The 17,311-nt window shown below is 48.4% G+C and overlaps 1 protein-coding gene and 1 pseudogene across 2 annotated transcripts; both read right to left on the reverse strand.

Moving 5' to 3' along the window:
* Positions 1–233: 233 nt before the first annotated feature.
* Positions 234–5,462, reverse strand: LOC148342298 (uncharacterized). The gene is made up of 2 exons (XM_088288125.1): positions 5,389–5,462; positions 234–1,770 (listed from the first exon to the last, which is right to left on the reverse strand). Exons 1-2 carry the CDS (start codon positions 5,460–5,462, stop codon positions 480–482), a joined length of 1,365 nt encoding a protein of 454 aa, XP_088144251.1. The 3' UTR covers positions 234–479.
* A 5,790-nt stretch (positions 5,463–11,252) lies between these two features.
* Positions 11,253–15,898, reverse strand: LOC148342299 (uncharacterized; annotated as a pseudogene). The gene is made up of 5 exons (XR_015842014.1): positions 15,509–15,898; positions 15,102–15,185; positions 12,831–14,288; positions 12,026–12,202; positions 11,253–11,446 (listed from the first exon to the last, which is right to left on the reverse strand). The product of XR_015842014.1 is annotated as an uncharacterized LOC148342299 (transcript).
* Positions 15,899–17,311: the final 1,413 nt, after the last annotated feature.

Below are 17,311 nucleotides of genomic sequence, written 5' to 3' on the forward strand. Positions count from 1 at the left end.
CAAGTTGCCAACTCCTGACATACCAAAACCTTTGAGAGAAACTGAGACTATTTGCGTTTCTCTTTCTGGTTCTTTTTATAGTTCAACTTCAAGTTCTGTTTTTCACTTTTTCACAGCGTAATGAAGGCCAGTTGAGCAAGTGGAACAAGTGTTTTTATTGATGATTGTGGAAGGCAGCAATCTCATAAGCACAGTTTCTTCTCACACCTTTTCCATTAGGTACGATTAAAAAGACGTATAACGTGAACAAATGTTGTTCCAGGCAAAGGCAATTAATTTTATTTACATGTTTGATGTAAACACACAAAAAAAAATCATCACTCAGACACATTGGTTATTCTGGCGCTGATCCCATTGGCTTAATGTCGATAAAAGAGCTTTGCAAAAGTAAATTTTTCATATTTTATTCAAAATCACATTAACATCTTACCACAAAGAGTCAGTTCCTTCAGTTTTTTTGTTTTCCTTTTTTTTAAGCTTCAAGGATCGCTGCAATTCTCACCAGCACAATCGTGTCTCTCAGCAATACGTTGAGTGAAGAATTTTTTAGCACAAACGCTGCAACTGAATGGCTTTTCTCCATTGTGCGTTCTTGTGTGGCTTCGTAAATGCGACTTTAGAGAGAAACTCCTGGCACAAACTGAGCAGGAAAAAGGTTTTTCTCCACTGTGCGTTCTTGTGTGGAGTGTTAAATCAAACTTTTGAGAGAAGCTTTTGCCACAAACTGAGCAAGAAAAAGGTTTTTCTCCATTGTGCGTTCTTGTGTGGCTTCGTAAATGCGACTTTAGAGAGAAACTCCTGGCACAAACTGAGCAGGAAAAAGGTTTTTCTCCACTGTGCGTTCTTGTGTGGAGTGTTAAATCAAACTTTTGAGAGAAGCTTTTGCCACAAACTGAGCAAGAAAAAGGTTTTTCTCCAGTGTGTGTTCTTGTGTGGCAAGTTAAATATGACTTTACAGAGAAGCGTCTACCACAAACTGAGCAGGAAAAAGGTTTTTCTCCACTGTGTGTTCTTGTGTGTTTTGTTAAACTTGACTTTTGAGAGAAGCATTTTCCACAAACTGAGCAAGAAAAATGTTTTTCTCCACTGTGTGTTCTTGTGTGTTCTGTTAAACTTGACTTTTGAGAGAAGCATTTTCCACAAACTGAGCAAGAAAAAGGTTTTTCTCCACTGTGTGTTCTTGTGTGTGCTGTTAAATTTCCCTTTTCAGAGAATCCTTTGCCACAAACTGAGCATGAAAAAGGCTTCTCTCCACTGTGTGTTCTTGCGTGCCTTGTTAATTGTGCCTTTTGAGAGAAGCATTTTCCACAAACTGAGCAAGAAAAAGGTTTTTCTCCACTGTGTGTTCTTGTGTGTGCTGTTAAATTTCCCTTTTCAGAGAATCCTTTGCCACAAACTGAGCATGAAAAAGGCTTCTCTCCACTGTGTGTTCTTGCGTGCCTTGTTAATTGTGCCTTTCGAGAGAAGCTTTTGCCACAAAGTGAGCAAGAAAAAGGTTTTTCTCCACTGTGCATTTTTGTGTGGATTGTTAAATCAAACTTTTGATAGAAGCTTTTGCCAAAAACTGAGCAAGAAAAAGGTTTTTCTCCACTGTGCATTCTTGTGTGGATTGTTAAATCAAACTTTTGATAGAAGCTTTTGCCACAAACTGAGCAAGAAAAAGGTTTTTCTCCACTGTGCATTCTTGTGTGCCTTACTAAATGAGACTTTCGAGAGAGGTTTTTGCCACAAACCGAGCAGGAAAAAGGTTTTTCACCACTGTGTGTTTTTCTGCGACTTTTTAAAGACAGCTTTGAAGTGAATGAGTCAGTGTGACATGCCCTTTCACCTTTGGCTTGCCCATCATCATCATCATCATCATGAGCGTCTGATAATGTGTCCTCATTATGTACTTGTGATGGTCCCCAGTGGTCTTCATCACCTTCTGTTGTCACGTAATGACTTGAGCTGCTGCGTGTCGGCTCCGCCCCTCTGTTGTCCTCACTCTCATCCTTGTTTTCATCTTCAGTCTTTACAGGGAGAACGTTCACTGGTGACTTGTTGATCTCCTCCTCCTCCTCCTCCTTTTTCATGTGAGTCAAGTCTGGCTCCTCTTTTACATAAAGGAGATCGTTTTCACTGACGTCTGAAGGACACAGAAAGAAATTTGGTTTGGTCAAGTCAAACCTCAGGCGGCGACTTTGTCTTATTTTCTACCGTGCTACCTTGACTTGTGCCTGCCGCATACGGAGCAATGCGTGGACCCCAACTTGGACCGGACCATGGGGGCATTTCACAAAATTACGTCCTACGATGTAAACCTCCCTTTAGCAGCACAACTGTGATAAACGAGCATTTAAAAAGGAAGCACGTTGCGGCTGATGCCCGATTTCATTCCTGACATAGTCACAGACGTTTTTGGAATTTGTATTCGAATTCAACTAAGATACACCATAATATTTTAAGAGTTCACTGAATTATTTTGGAACTGCAATGACGCTTAACAGCTATAGGGTGTCAGTAATGAGTAACAAAGTAACACAAGACCTCCCACTGATCCATCATCATTGTCATTTGGATAAATTACCAGGAACTATGAGTTGTGGGGGTGATGCAAACCACCTGGGCCACAGGAACTTTATTACCAGGAACTAAATGTTCCTGGACTTGTAGGTAGAAAAGGGGGTTGTGACGTTCAGCCTTTTTAAGCCCATAGTAAGACAAAGATGCAGATGCATTCCTTGCAGCATGCGCTTGTTCACTGATGAGATCCGTGCAACCCTGGATGGATGCATTCAATGTATTTTAAATGTTTGGATGGGGTGAAACGATGCACACGTGCACAAAACAGTGCAGGGCCACCCGAGGTTCATTGACTCTCACCCGACCAAGCCAGTAAAAAGTTCATAAATAAATAAGACCAATCCGTACTTGATTTAAAAAATATATATCTATATTTTGTGTTTTATTCACTAAAATTGATCAACCACCATTGACGTTTTCGCGGCAGTGTGCACATTTTTAGAGTCAGGCGGAATTCCTTCCGTAAGGAATTGCTTGAACAAAATATAAAAACCAGGAAATGTTATTTTGTTATTTTAAATGTAAATTTTATACTGGGAAAACATGGAGTTCACCCCCCACTATTGGTTATTCTTTGGCATAGATTTTCTACACTGATTACATTTGACATAAACAATTGCTCAGCAGACCTGCAAGTAAAAGGCAATATTTAAAAATAAAACGGCAATAACCTTGAACGATTTCCCCAAACAACTTAATGTTGTGATGCATATTTCTAATGAAAGAAAGTCGTTCTATACAAAGCAAATGAGAGTAAGACGTGTACAAACCTGCTTTGAGTGGCACAACACGAGGCTGGTTGCAAACTTCGTCCAGCAGTTGAAGATGTTGCTCGTTCTTTTCTTTTATTCCACAAAGTTCCTCTTTGTACTTGTGTGTCGTTCTTTCAAACATATTCAAATGATAATTCCAAAAAATCCGCACTTGATCTCTGCTTGGCGATGAGTCATGTGCCTCTTTTCGTTAGCGGCTAGCTAGCTAGCAAGCTAAGCTAACTAGGCCGAAAAGCATCAACGCGCGAAGATGAGGTTATCGGGACACAAAGACTTAATGAATTATGTCGTAGTCCTTTAGAGAAGCACTGGACATCCTTTGAGAAAATTACAGTCAGTTCCACACTAAATTAGAAGAATTTAGCGGTGGACTGCTTTTGTTCCGGTGTGGACGGGTCGGTGGATGTGGTCGAGGTCCTTCGGAAGCTGCGCGCTTGCTTATGACGTCATGCTTTAAGCGCGTATTTTCCAAATATATTTATTTGCCTCAGTGTTTTTTTTTACACCTGGCTGTTCTATTTTAATATTTATTTTATATAATATTTTAATTCGGTTGATAAAAAAAATTAACAAAATAACAAAATTAACGCCACATTGGCGAGTCATCTCACGCGTCACTTCCGCCTTTGCCCCGAGAAGCCGCTGCTGGAACAGCAGTGGGACGTTTAAGTTTCTCTGACCAAACTTGCAACAATGCTGTGGTTCACTCGGGCTACAAGATTGTATGAATATAATGTCGGCATATACTCGCAGTGCCTCTCAATTATTTCACGCCCGCCCCTACCAAGAAGAAAAAGATTCGCGCCCCCCCTGTCAGGGTCGCCGGTCGGCGAGGAGGGGGGTGGACCCAAAATGCGAGGAAGCCGGGAAAAGGGTAAACTAAAGGGAATTTATTAAATTAATCAAATGAGGACAAACAACATGGCGTGGACAAACAAACGTGGCAGGGTGCAAAATGACTAAGACGAACTAAACGTGAATAAACAGAACAAAAGCCGCGGAACAAGACAGTGACAAAACCCAGGGACATGAGCGGGAGCGAGAGCAAGAACATGGCCGTGAAGGAGATCAGGGAGCGGTCGTGACAGTCCAAACGGAGTAAAAGTCCATACAGCGGCGTAGCAGGAGAAATGTTCCGACGCTGAGCTGTCGGCAAGGGGTGGATAAATAGTCCGGTAATTAGGGGGAGCAGATGGGAATCAGGTGCGTGATGGTTGACAGGGAACAGGTGCGTGGCTGGTGAGGACGAGACGGCTGAGAGGGAAACGCCCCTACACAGCTGACAAAACAATAACAAAAAGGCACATGGCAGGAAGGAGGGAAGAAAACAACAACAAAAACACAGACATGCCCGACACGGGTCATGACAGTACCCCCCCTTCAAGGGACGGATTCCAGACGTCCTAAACAAGGCCGAAAAAACGAAAACGAAGTCCAAAAATGAGGGTGGGCGGAAGGGGTCGGGAGGTGGGACCACCACCCGAGTTCGAGGCCGGTCTGGCGGATGTCCGGGAGGCCAGACCAGCGAGTCTTTTCGTGGCCCTTCAGGCGGCCGTCCGGGAGGCCAGACCCATAAGTCCAAGGGTGGCCATTCAGGCGGACGTCCGGGATGACCCGAACGCCGCATGGAGTCCGCTGACGAGGCTGAGACAAGAAGCGGCGGCGGGACGCCGGATGCAGCCGAGACCGGAGCTTGGAGCAGCGATGGGGCGGGCGCAGCCGAGGCAGGCACTTGGAGCGGCGGCTGGTCGTCGAGCCCCGCCGAGACAGGAACGTAGAGCGGCGGCTGGTCGTCGAGCCCCGCCGAGACAGGAACGTGGGACGGCGGCTGGTCGTCGAGCCCCGCCGAGACAGGAACGTGGAGCGGCGGCTGGTCGTCGAGCCCCGCCGAGACCGGAACGTGGAGCCGCGGCTGGTCGTCGAGGCCCGCCGAGACCGGAACGTGGAGCGGCGGCTGGTCGTCGAGCCCCGCCGAGACAGGAACGTGGAGCGGCGGCTGGTCGTCGAGCCCCGCCGAGACAGGAGCGTGACGCGGCGGTGGTTCATCGGCCACCGCCGAGGCAGGAACTTGGGACAGGCGCAGAGCGTGCGCCGTCGGGTCGAGGACTTGGGACGGACGCACGACATGCTCCGCCGGAACGTGAACTTGGGACGGAGGCAAGGCGCCGGAACGGGGCTCAGCAGCTGGCGGGGAGCCGGTACGGGGCTCAGCAGCTGGCGGGGAGCCAGGCCGGGGCTCAGCAGCTGGCGAGGAGCCGGGACGGGGCTCAGCAGCTGGCGAGGAGCCGGGCCGGGACTCAGCAGCTGGCTGTCCTGTTGCCACGTCACCTCGGACTCTCACGACTTGCGCTTCGCTCCCGTTGTTGCACTTGTCTTCGTTCCCTGTCCGCCTGGCTCGTTCCCGTCTCGTGTTTGGTCCTTGTCATCGTCCAGTTAGTCTCGTTCAGTTGCCTGTGTTGTTTCCTTGCCCACACCCCGTTGTTCGTCCCCACCAAGCTCCACAATAAATCTCCTTAACGCTTCACCTACCCCTGCTTCCTCGCTTCTTGGGTCCACCTCCTCATCGCCGCAAGGCGCCTCCTGACAGAATGACCCGACCTCGAAAGAAGGACCCAGCGAGGGGCTCGCGGCGGCGTCATGGACACCGCCGCACGGACCCCCCCCACCAACCCGCCGATCAGCTCAGCGCCACGTCTGCCACGCTCCCCGCTTCCCCAGATTACGAGGACTTGTTCGAAAAGACCACCTACCTTTTGGACTCCCGCCGCGCTGAGCTGGGGGCACGACTGGCCCAGATAGCGGAGCAGGTGGCCTCGATCGCGGAGAAGGGCGCCGCCGCGGTACCACCCCGGGAGGCTATCATGGAGCTGACAGCTCAGATGGCGGAGCTGGAGGTCAAGATGGTGGAGAGCATGAGGCTGGCACAGCTGGCCGACCGACAGCTGGCTGAAAGGGGTCCCGCCTCCACGTCATCTGCCGCAACCCACGTCACCTCCACGCCAGCTGCAGCAACCCACGTCGCCTCCACGCCAGCTGCAGCAACCCACGTCGCCTCCACGTCAGAAGCAGCAACCCACGTCGCCTCCACGTCAGCTGCAGCAACCCATGCAGCCCCCACGTCAGCTGCACCGACCGTGCAGCCTCCGGTGCCTGCCCCTCACCAGCCTGCCGACCAGCCCCGTACCTCGTCTTCGTTTCACGGTAACGCCCTCGACTTCCCTCCCAACCTTCCTCCCCACTGTACCATTGATTCCGATTCCGACGACAATTTTGATCACCAGGCCAATTCACCCACTCACGCTTTAGTTGATAATGATTTAGCAGAAGTTTTTGAGCACTACGCCCCGCACGTTTTTGTCGACTCGGATCACGAGTACGATGCCGACTACATTTACGCCTTGTTAGACGCTCAGCGCACCCCGGACACAGTTAGTACCAGTCACCTTCTTCCCCCCGAACCATTCCTGACACCCTTTTCGTTCGAGTCTTTCAAGACCACCTCCCACTCCACCTCGCGCGCTTCACGTCCAAAATCTCGGAAGTCACGGTCACGTCGCACACCTCGTTCACCATCGGTTTTAGCACCTGCTCACGTTCCCCTGGCACCCCCTAGCTCACGTTCACCAGCCCCAGTAACCTCGGTCCCTCGTGTTCCCCATTCCCCTGATTCCCTATGGCGGCAGGCTGATAGGGATCAGGGCCCCCGGTTCGGCTGTGCCCGGTCCGACTGCTGCGCCCGGCCCTCTGTCGCCCCCCCGCCAGCTGCTGAGCCCTGCCCCGGCTCCTCTCCAGCCGCAGCGTCCCATCCCGGCTCCTTGCCAGCTGCTGAACCCTGTTCCGGCTCCCCCCCAGCGGTCGAGTCCCGTCCGGGCCCCCCGTCAGCTGCTGAGCCCCGTCTCAGCTCCCCGCTAGCTGCTGAGCCCCGCTCCGGCTCCTCCCCAGCTGCTGAGCCCCTTCCCGGCTCCCCGCCAGCTGCCGAGCCCCGTCCCGGCTCTCTGCCAGCTGCTGAGCCCCGTCCCGGCTCTCTGCCAGCTGCTGAGCCCCGTCCCGGCTCCCCGCCAGCTGCCGAGCCCCTTCCCGGCTCCCCGCCAGCTGCCGAGCCCCGTCCCGGCTCTCTGCCAGCTGCTGAACCCTGTTCCGGCTCCCCCCCAGCGGTGGAGTCCCGTCCGGACTTCCTGCCAGCTGCTGAACCCCGTTCCGGCTCCCCGCCAGTTGATACGCCCTGTCCCGGTTCACCCCGAGCTGCGGGGGCCCGTTCTGGCCTCCCGAGAGCTGCTGACCCCCGCTCCGGCGCCTCGCCAGCGTTTCAAATCCCTGGTCCGGCGGACCCAGCCCTGCGTCCGCCACCAGTCCCTGTTCCGGCGGAGCACGCCCTGCGTCCGCCACCAGTCCCTGTTCCGGGGGAGCACGCCCTGCGTCCGCCACCAGTCCCTGTTCTGGCGGAGCACGTTCTGTGTCCGCCACAAGTCCCTGTTCTGGCGGAGCACGCCCTGCGTCCGCCACCAGTCCCTGTTCCGGCGGAGCACTCCATGCGTCCGCCCCAAGTCCCTGTTCCGGCGGAGCACGCCATGCCTCCGCCACAAGTCCCTGTTCCGGCGGAGCACTCCATGCGTCCGCTCCAAGTCCCTGTTCCGGCGGAGCACGCCATGCCTCCGCCACCAGTCCCTGTTCTGGCGGAGCACGTCCTGCGTCCGCCACCAGTCCCCGTTCCGGCGGAGCACGCCATGCGTCCGCCACAAGTCTCTATCCCGGCGGAGCACGTTCTGCGTCCGCCCCGAGTCCCTGTTCCGGCGGAGCAGGCCCCGCGTCCGCCACAAGTCCCAGTTCTGGCGGAGCACGCCCTGCGTCCATCACAAGTCCTTGTTGCAGCGGGGCACGCCCTGCGTCCGCTACCAGTCCCGGTCCCCGCTGCGCCCGGCCCGCCGCAGCTCCAAATCCCTGCTTCGGCGGTGCCAGACGGCCCGCCGCCAACCCAATTCCCTGTCCCGGCGGCGCCCGAGGACACGCCATTGCTTCCCGTCACTGCCTCGGCGGTGCTCGACGATCCGCCGTCGCCCCAAGCTCCTTTTTCGGCGGAACTCGACGATTCGCCGGCGCTCCAGTTTCCTGCCTGGGCGGTGGACGACGACCCGCCGTCGCTTCTCGTCTCTGTCACAGCGGCTCCCGACGAAGCGCCGCCGCTCCACGTTCCTGTCTCAGCGGGGTTGGAGGACCAGCCGCCGTGCCACGTTCCGGTCTCGGCGGGGTTCGAGGACCAGCCGCCGCTCCACGTTCCTGTCTCGGCGGGGTTCGAGGACCAGCCGCTGCTCCACGTTCCTGTCCCGGCGGGGTGCGATGACCTGCCGCCGCTCCACGTTCCTGTCTCAGCGGGGTTGGAGGACCAGCCGCCGTGCCACGTTCCGGTCTCGGCGGGGTTCGAGGACCAGCCGCCGCTCCACGTTCCTGTCTCGGCGGGGTTCGAGGACCAGCCGCCGCTCCACGTTCCTGTCCCTGCGGGGTTCGATGACCTGCCGCCACTCCACGTTCCTGTCTCAGCGGGGTTGGAGGACCAGCCGCCGTGCCACGTTCCGGTCTCGGCGGGGTTCGAGGACCAGCCGCCGCTCCACGTTCCTGTCTCGGCGGGGTTCGAGGACCAGCCGCCGCTCCAAGTTCCCGTCCCGCCGGCGTTCGACGACCAGCCACAGCTCCACGTTCCTGCTTCGGCGGGGCTCGACGACCTGCCGCCGCTCCACGTTCCTGTCTCGGCGGGGTTCGACGACCTGCCGCCGCTCCACGTTCCTGACTCGGCGGGGCTGGACGACCAGCCGCCGCTCCACGTTCCGGTCTCGGGTGTGCCCGGACGTCCGCCTGAGTGTTCACGGGTGGACTTGTTGATCGGGCCTCCCGGACGCCCGCCTGAATGGCCCCGTCGGGACTCGCTGGTCTGGCCACCTGGACATCCGCCAGACTGGCCTAGTTCGCGGGCCTTGGTCCCGCCTCCCGGACGTCCGCCCGAATGGCCCCGTCGGGACTCGCTGGTCTGGCCCCCTGGACATCCGCCAGACCAGCCTAGTTCGCGGGCCTTGGTCCCGCCTCCCGGACGTCCGCCCGTCTGGAAGCCGTCCCTTGAGGGGGGGGTACTGTCATGACCCGTGTCTGCCACGTCAGTGTTTTTGTTGTTATTTTCTTCCCTCCTTCCTGCCATGTGCCTTTTGTTATTGTTTTCATCACCTCCCTGCCATGTGCCTTTGTTATTGTTTTCGTTCTCACCAGCTACGCACCTGTTCCTAGTCATCATCACGCACCTGTTCCTAGTCATCATCACGCACCTGCTTCCCATCTGCTCCCCTAAGTACCCGGACTATTTAAACCTTCCAGACCGACAACGCAGTGTCGGGTCATTACCCTGTTTGCCTCCTGTTGCCACGTCACCTCGGACTCTCACGACTTGCGCTTCGCTCCCGTTGTTGCACTTGTCTTCGTTCCCTGTCCGCCTGGCTCGTTCCCGTCTCGTGTTTGGTCCTTGTCATCGTCCAGTTAGTCTCGTTCAGTTGCCTGTGTTGTTTCCTTGCCCACGCCCCGTTGTTCGTCCCCACCAAGCTCCACAATAAATCTCCTTAAAGCTTCACCTACCCCTGCTTCCTCGCTTCTTGGGTCCACCTCCTCATCGCCGCAAGGCGCCTCCTGACACTTAGGTCTTTAATGGATGCAGTCCAGGTGTAAAAGGCTTCAAAGTCCTTTTACAATCCATAACGTATCACACCATTAATCAATGTGCCCTGTCTTACCCCCTAATGGTGTGTGTGCCCCCTCGCCACACCTCAACTGCTGTTTATATGGAGCCCTCCCATAACTAAATGACAAATTGTTTTAAGTTTGAAGCATTCTGCTCATTATGGATTTTATCAAGTGTTTTACAACATGTGTAATTTTACTTAGAATATTTTTTTGTACACTTATTGTGACTGTGTGTGCACCCATTCTTGTACATACATGGGAAATGTACAGAGAATTGTTGAAATTCATTTGATATATACTGTACATATATTTTGTAATTTGCTTGATGGTTCTACCCAAATTAACTGTTGCTGATTTATGGTTTTGTAAAATAAATAAATTGCTGCAAACTCCTCCGCATATTGACATGCATTGAGCCAACATGTAAAGATCTTTGATTGGTATTTAAAAAGCCACATTCAAGCTCGCTAAAATACACGTGTGTGATTCAAATAAATTCTAAAAGTAAAATTGATTGTCTTCTACATTTTCAGGTAGCCAAAGTATCTTGAGTTGAAACTGCTATTCAATCCTTAAATGTATTTGTGGAAACTATTTATGTGAAGCGAAGTGGTCAAATTCACACAAATGCACACTGTCAAATCAGACAGCAACAAGGTGACAACTTGATAACTGTAGACTTGAGATTTGGGTACTCAATTCAGCAAATAATGTCTCCTACATACAGTCTGTCTGAGAGCTGAGTGAATGTCACTGTCTTAACTGAGAAAAAAATTCAGATAGGAGCAGTTGCACATTTAATTTTTATAAAATTTGTGTAAAACAAGACATCGTAGTCGACCCCAGCGACACAACTATCTGCTTGCAATACAAGCAGTGGAGCAATTTTATAAAAACCAAAAAAAAAAAACACGTCTTAAAGCTGTTGCATAACAACCATAGTCAACAAAATTGTGTCTTACCACAACAAAATTGCTTCCTAATTTTGCAAAGAATCAACTATGCAAACAATGAGTCAGTAAATATAAACAACTCGACTTGCAGTCCAAGAGTATGAAATACCGGCATAAAACAGTAAATCTGGCCCCCATGAATCAGACCATGCAACTACATTATAAAATACCATTATGAACAAATTCCAGACAAAACAGCCGCCAAACCCTCTAAGAGTATATGGGAATAGATTTTGCAGATCAGACACTAAATTATGTCCATCACCCACATGTTGGCATCAAGTACATTCCCAAATTCCTCAGACAACTCAGGGTACGACCCATAGTTGTTGGCCACCTCCAGAACACAGCCACATGTATGGGACATTGGTCTTCGTGTAAATAGGTTCTCAGCCTCAAAGAATCGCACATGGATCTTCTCAGCCACTAAAAGATCTGCACCTTTGGAAAACAAAAATAAAATATTAGTTTAGAACCACATACCACCACCAACTCTATACTAGAACACTCGTGTCTATCACCTCAAATGAAGGCTCTCTAATCATTGCCTTCAATAGCTGTGTATTTATTAAACGTTTACATCAGGCCCGCCGAAGTTGAAAAAATTAAATAAATAAACCTTGTTCATGTTTTATTTTCCCCGTAATTCTGATAAGTGTGCCCACTAGGAGACACACCCTAAGACAGATATTTTGTTGCAATGTTTTCGTTCATTTTCATTTAAAATTAGAGCATATATTTTCTCTATATACGATATGTATTTTCTTTCTCAGATAAAGTGAGGTTACCAAAACACTCCATCCAAGTGTTGCTGGTCCGGCCCCTCTGTCAAGAGAACCCATTGTGGCCCAAAAATCAAAAATTTTGCCCCCCCGTGTTTCAAAGTCAGCTGAGGGCACATTTCTTTTGGCATATATACACACACACACATATACATATACATATACATATACATATCAAATTTGACAAGTGAAAACAAATGACAGAATTAGGATTAATCGTAAAGATGTGAAAGATTACCAGTACAAAATCGAAGAAGTTTCTTGAGCCGATGTTCGTTGCAACTCCTGATGAATTTTTTCAGAAATTCAAAACTCTGCATTTCTCTCATGTTGAGGCCCTCATGCTGTAACATGGTGATTACTCTTCTTGGTGTTGGGGTAAGGCTACCATATACTTCATCCAGGCCTCCCAGTGGTAATGTCAGGACCGCTTCCCAGCCGAGGCTGGAAAGCTGTGGTAGGTGGATCCTTAATCGCAGACTCAGGAGGAATTGATTGACAGGATGTTTATTGGAAGCCGTCAAGCAATACACAATAATCACTATGATGCAGTTATCTATAAATTTAGTAACCGCAAGGGTTCTATGAGTACAGCCGCCGGAGAGGCGAAACACAAAACGCTGGGAGACCGAGTCACTCCAGGAAAAAATAAGGGATCAACAGAAAACGCTTGCAACGCAAGAAACCGAAAAACAATGCTTACCACGAAAGGGTGAAGACAAAATCCAATTGAGACGATAAACTTAAAGCGAGCCGAAAAGTAGCTGGTGAAATTCAAAACATGAAAACGCAAACAACAGAACAAGAGCAAATCGCGAGCAGAACAATCTGTGAACAAGCGCATGAGCAATAGCATGAGCAACGTGGGACAATAATCCGACGCGGGTATGTCCGCGTCGGCTGCTTAAGTAGTCCAATGATTAGTGTCTTAATGACATTCAGCTGTGGCGATCGGGAGCGCGTCTCGCTCGTGGCCGCTTCCCGGAGCGGAGCCGCCGGGCCACGCCCACCTGCTGGAGACGCCGAAAGACGGATCGTGACAGGTAATTTCAGTTCCTTCAATATACTGGACCAGCACTCAGCAATATAGGCGGGATCTTGAACCAGTTCCTTATGTGCCACCTCAATTAAAGTCTTCTTCACGTTCCTCTTATTGACAATAACTTTAACCTCGTGAGTGTCGAGGAAATCCATCCACTCCTCAGATCCAGCGATAGACAAAAAAATCAATCATCGCTTGTTCAGCCACTTGTTTTTCTTCAGTAGGAATTGTGTCTAAAAATGCCGAAAGCAGGTCATTCTCCATCAGGTCAACGCCGAGACAATACAAAATAAAGGGCTTGGCTAATGCTATGGGAAAATATTGCACAATGTTGTATCCAAGGACCATAACTTTGGCAATGTTAACCCATTCGTCTTTCATGTCGTGTCGTGTCATTGGTATCTTCATTGTGCTTCCATGAGTGCATTTACTGAAGAATGTTTCCCAGTATTCACTTAAGGCATCACGTAACACACCACCATTATCTTCTCCCTTTTCCATTGCTCCATTGGGTTGGAACATCTCGATCTCCACCAGCAGCTCATCAGTAGTTACAGTGCCGTTTTGAAAGGCTGCATTTAATTCATGGAAAACATTTCCCCTGTGCAGTTTAAGTTTTCTTGCTTTAAGTGGATGAGATTCTTGCCCTGGGGATGGATTTTCAACCAACAGCTCCATGGGGATGGTGTCGTCGAGGGTGTCATCGACATCATAAGTGGCATAATCAGCAAATGAATGTCTGAAGACTATTTCTTCATCAGCAATAACATTTTCTAACAGTCCACCTACTGCTCCCACCATTTCACTGTCCAATGGAGGCACCTTGGCTGTTTCCTCCAATGCAGTAAAATGCACAGAAGCGGTGTCATGTGGCTCATCAAGCACTTTTGCAGGGGCATCAGCACCAACTCTTTTGCATGACAAATAAAGCCGTAATGTTTTCACCTTTCTCTTTTCATACTGCTCATTTAATGTTGTTTGTGGTGAAATGATCTCTTCAGTGAAGTCCCGTATTAGAAATTCAAAATCGCTTTCCCTCCCTAGTTTTGATTTTCCATTTGGAAAAAAAAATTTTGCCTGTTTCCATTAATTCTGACATTGTTGCATTCTTCAGGGCCTTTAAATGTCTTGTGCCTCCTCCTCTTCTCTCTCTAACTTGCACAATTCGGTCCTGAGTCTCTTCAAATAGGCCCATTTGGTAGTTGCGGTGTTCTTTCATAGCATTAGTGTTGCCAGACATTTTTTTCACCCGCTCATCTGTGCGGCCATTGTCAAAACCCCGCCTTTGTTGAATTTTTGAAATCAAAGACTCAGTTGCTTTGGATATTGTTGTGTTGGTTCCTTCAAGCGCAGCTACTTCTCTTCTGCAGTATTGGAGTATTGCAATTCGGTCTCCAGCTTTGGGAACATATTCTGTGAGCTGCTGGTCTGTCATCGCATTGACAGCATAGCAATCAATCTGAGGAAAAATAGAACATTGGTAATGAAACAAGTTTTAAAAATACACAAAGTACATGACCAGCAATCATTTTAAAACATGGAAAGTAAGACGCATTTTGAACAGCAACGTAGAAAAATGATTGGCTGAACCTCCAATAGTGTACTAACTACGCTAAACATCATTCATAAATATGAATTAGAAATGGTGTAAAGGGGTAGGAACACAGTTTATACTTCTTCCTACTCCATTTCGAACTGTATATATATAAACGTAAAACAACTGGCGTGGTTTGCATATGGAGACAGGGACAAAATGAGAGCTGCACACATCTCATTGAAATTTCATTACATAAATAATCTGATTGTCGTGATTTCCTCAAAAGGTTCTGCAACAAAATGTGTTTTCTACCATAATTTTTGTCAAGGCCTGTTTCAAAATTTTTGATTTTTTTTAACAATTCCAATGAACCACAATAAAAAAAATCAATGTCCGATTATGAATGGTTATTTTTCCTTTTTATTTTTATGTATTATGATTGTTATATATGTCGTTTCCCTCTTTCCATGAACAGACAACATTTTTGTCAATGTGTGTGTACTTCATTTACACTTAAATGCTTCTACTAGAATTACAACCTGCCCCAAAGAAATGCAAATCCATTTGGGTGGATTAAACTTGATTATTGAGATTGATATTAAGAATAGAAAAATTTGAATCATTACAATTTTCTTTTTATGATCAACCATGTCTCACAACATATAATATGCCCGAAGCATTTTTCCTTAAACACCCACATTGGTTAAATGACATGTTATTGCCTGTTGTACATACCTTCTCCTCGATAAAGGTGGCAATGACTTTATCATCTAACTTTCGCTGGTCTTGGAGAAATTTTAGAAAATTCAAGTCCATCTTCTGAAACAGAGGAGTAAAATGGCTCTACTGCTGCATTACACATCGTCTCAAGGCAATTAAAGAGACAAGATGCAAAGTAAAACTACAGTATTGTACTTTGAAAATATGATTCTGCACGTTTACAAAAATGTCATGTCACCCTGACAAAATGAATAGATGAGAATGCATGATTGTTTCCATCGTTTCACAGTTTCATTATACAGCCATATTTAGCAACCCAACATAGCCCAGAAGCGAGTTATTAAGCAATTTACGACAAGCACGGCAGTAAACACAACAAATTGTTGTCGTGAAATAAAAGTAACTTTAGACAATGTACTTACAGTGAATGTCAGAGACGTACTTGTCTCCTCTTGTGGTGATTAGTGAGTGTTTGTACACTTCTCCGACGAGGGCTCGACTAAAACCACTGATGCCTGCTGATACGCCAAAAAGACGACAATAAAATCAAACCGTGGCTAGGGTGACGGTTGTCATGATTGGGTGACTTGTGGCGAGCGAAATAATGCGCGAAAACTGTTTAAAACGTGACGCACGAATAGAAAACACGGAGGCTAAATGTAGCCGTTCGCTGCTAATACTGCTCTATCAAGCAACAGTCACGAACTAGAGCGATGTACACCTTACTTACATTTGACGGAATGGCATGGGCGTGAACATAAATCACGGAATTACAAGTCTTTAAGCGATGCAGAACACACTATACTCTCGTACTATCAATATAACATCTAATAGAATTTACCTTGAGAGATATACGACCGCGTATACGACGGAACGGGAGCTCATTTGCTGAATTGTGGGTACTGCTCTATCAAGCAACACCCACAAACGTTTGACGTCATGGCATGGGCGTGAACGCTAGCTCATTAGCTAAACTGTGGGTACAGATTAGCTAAACTGTGGGTACAGATTAGCTAAACTGTGGGTACAGATTAGTAAACTGTGGGTACAGATGACTAAACTGTGGGTACAGATTACTAAACTGTGGGTACAGATTAGCAAAAAATATTTTTTTCTCATACTGTGGCACCAGAGGGGCTCCGTACTCTGGCGTCGTTTTTTTCCTTCAGCAAAGAAATATATTTGAAAAATACGCGCTTAAAGGATGACGTCATAAGGAAGCGCGCAGCTTCCGAAGGACCTCGACCACATCCACCGACCCGTCCACACCGGAACAAAAACAGCCACTGCTAGATTTTTCTGATTTAGTGTAGAACTGACTGTAATTTTTTTTACAGGATGTCCAGTGCTACTCTAAAGGACTACGACATAATTCATTAAGTCTTTGTGTCCCGATAACCTCATCTTCGCGCGTTGATGCTTTTCGGCGTAGTTAGCTTAGCTTGTTAGCTTGGCTTGTTAGCTAGCTAGCCGCTAACAAAAAGAGGCACATGACTCATCGCCAAGCAGAGATCAAGTGCGGATTTTTGGGAATTATCATTTGAAAATGTGTGCAAGAACGACACCCAAGTACAAAGAGGAACTTCGTAGAATAAAAGAAGAGAACGAGCAACATCTTCAACTGCTGGGCGAAGTTAGCAAGCAGCCTCGTGTTGTGCTACACAAAGCAGGTTTTTACACGTCTTACTCTCATTTGCTTTGTCAAGAACGACTTTCTATCGTCAAAAATATGCATCACAACATTAAGTTGTTTGGGGAAATGCGTTCAAGGTTATTGCCGTTTTATTTTTTAATATTGCCTTCTACTTGTCGGTTTGCTGAACATTTGTTTATGCCAAATTAAATCAGTGCGGAAAAATAAATGCCAAAGAATAACCAAATGTTTTTCCGAATATCAAATTTAAACTCATTATTTAACATTTTACATTTTCTGGTTTTTATATCTTGTTCAAGCAATTCCTTCCGGAAGGAATTCTGCCTGACTCTAAAATATGTGCACACTGTGGCGAAAACATTAAAACACAAAATATTGAGTTTTTTTTTAAATCAAGTACGTATTGGTCTTATTTATTTATGAACTTTGTACTGGCTTGGTCGGGTGAGAGTCAATAAACCTCCGGTGGCTCTGCACTGTTTTGTGCACATGTGCATAGTTTCACCCCATCCAATCATTTAAAATACATTTCATGCATCCATCCAGGGTTGCACGGATCTCATCAGTGAAC

Source organism: Idiotropiscis lumnitzeri, chromosome 2, assembly GCF_059441095.1.
Source record: "Idiotropiscis lumnitzeri isolate Australia: NSW breed Sydney's pygmy pipehorse chromosome 2, RoL_Ilum_1.0, whole genome shotgun sequence".
Lineage (NCBI taxonomy): Eukaryota > Metazoa > Chordata > Actinopteri > Syngnathiformes > Syngnathidae > Idiotropiscis > Idiotropiscis lumnitzeri.

Excerpts from the sequence above, each read along its gene's own strand:
- LOC148342298 (XM_088288125.1), bottom strand. The coding sequence starts at position 5,462 with ATGTCGTGCGTCCGTCCCAAGTCCTCGACCCGACGGCGCACGCTCTGC. Across the intron at positions 1,771-5,388 it reads CCCAAGTTCCTGCCTCGGCG|AAAAACACACAGTGGTGAAA; the intron begins GTGGCCGATGAA and ends AAAAAGTCGCAG.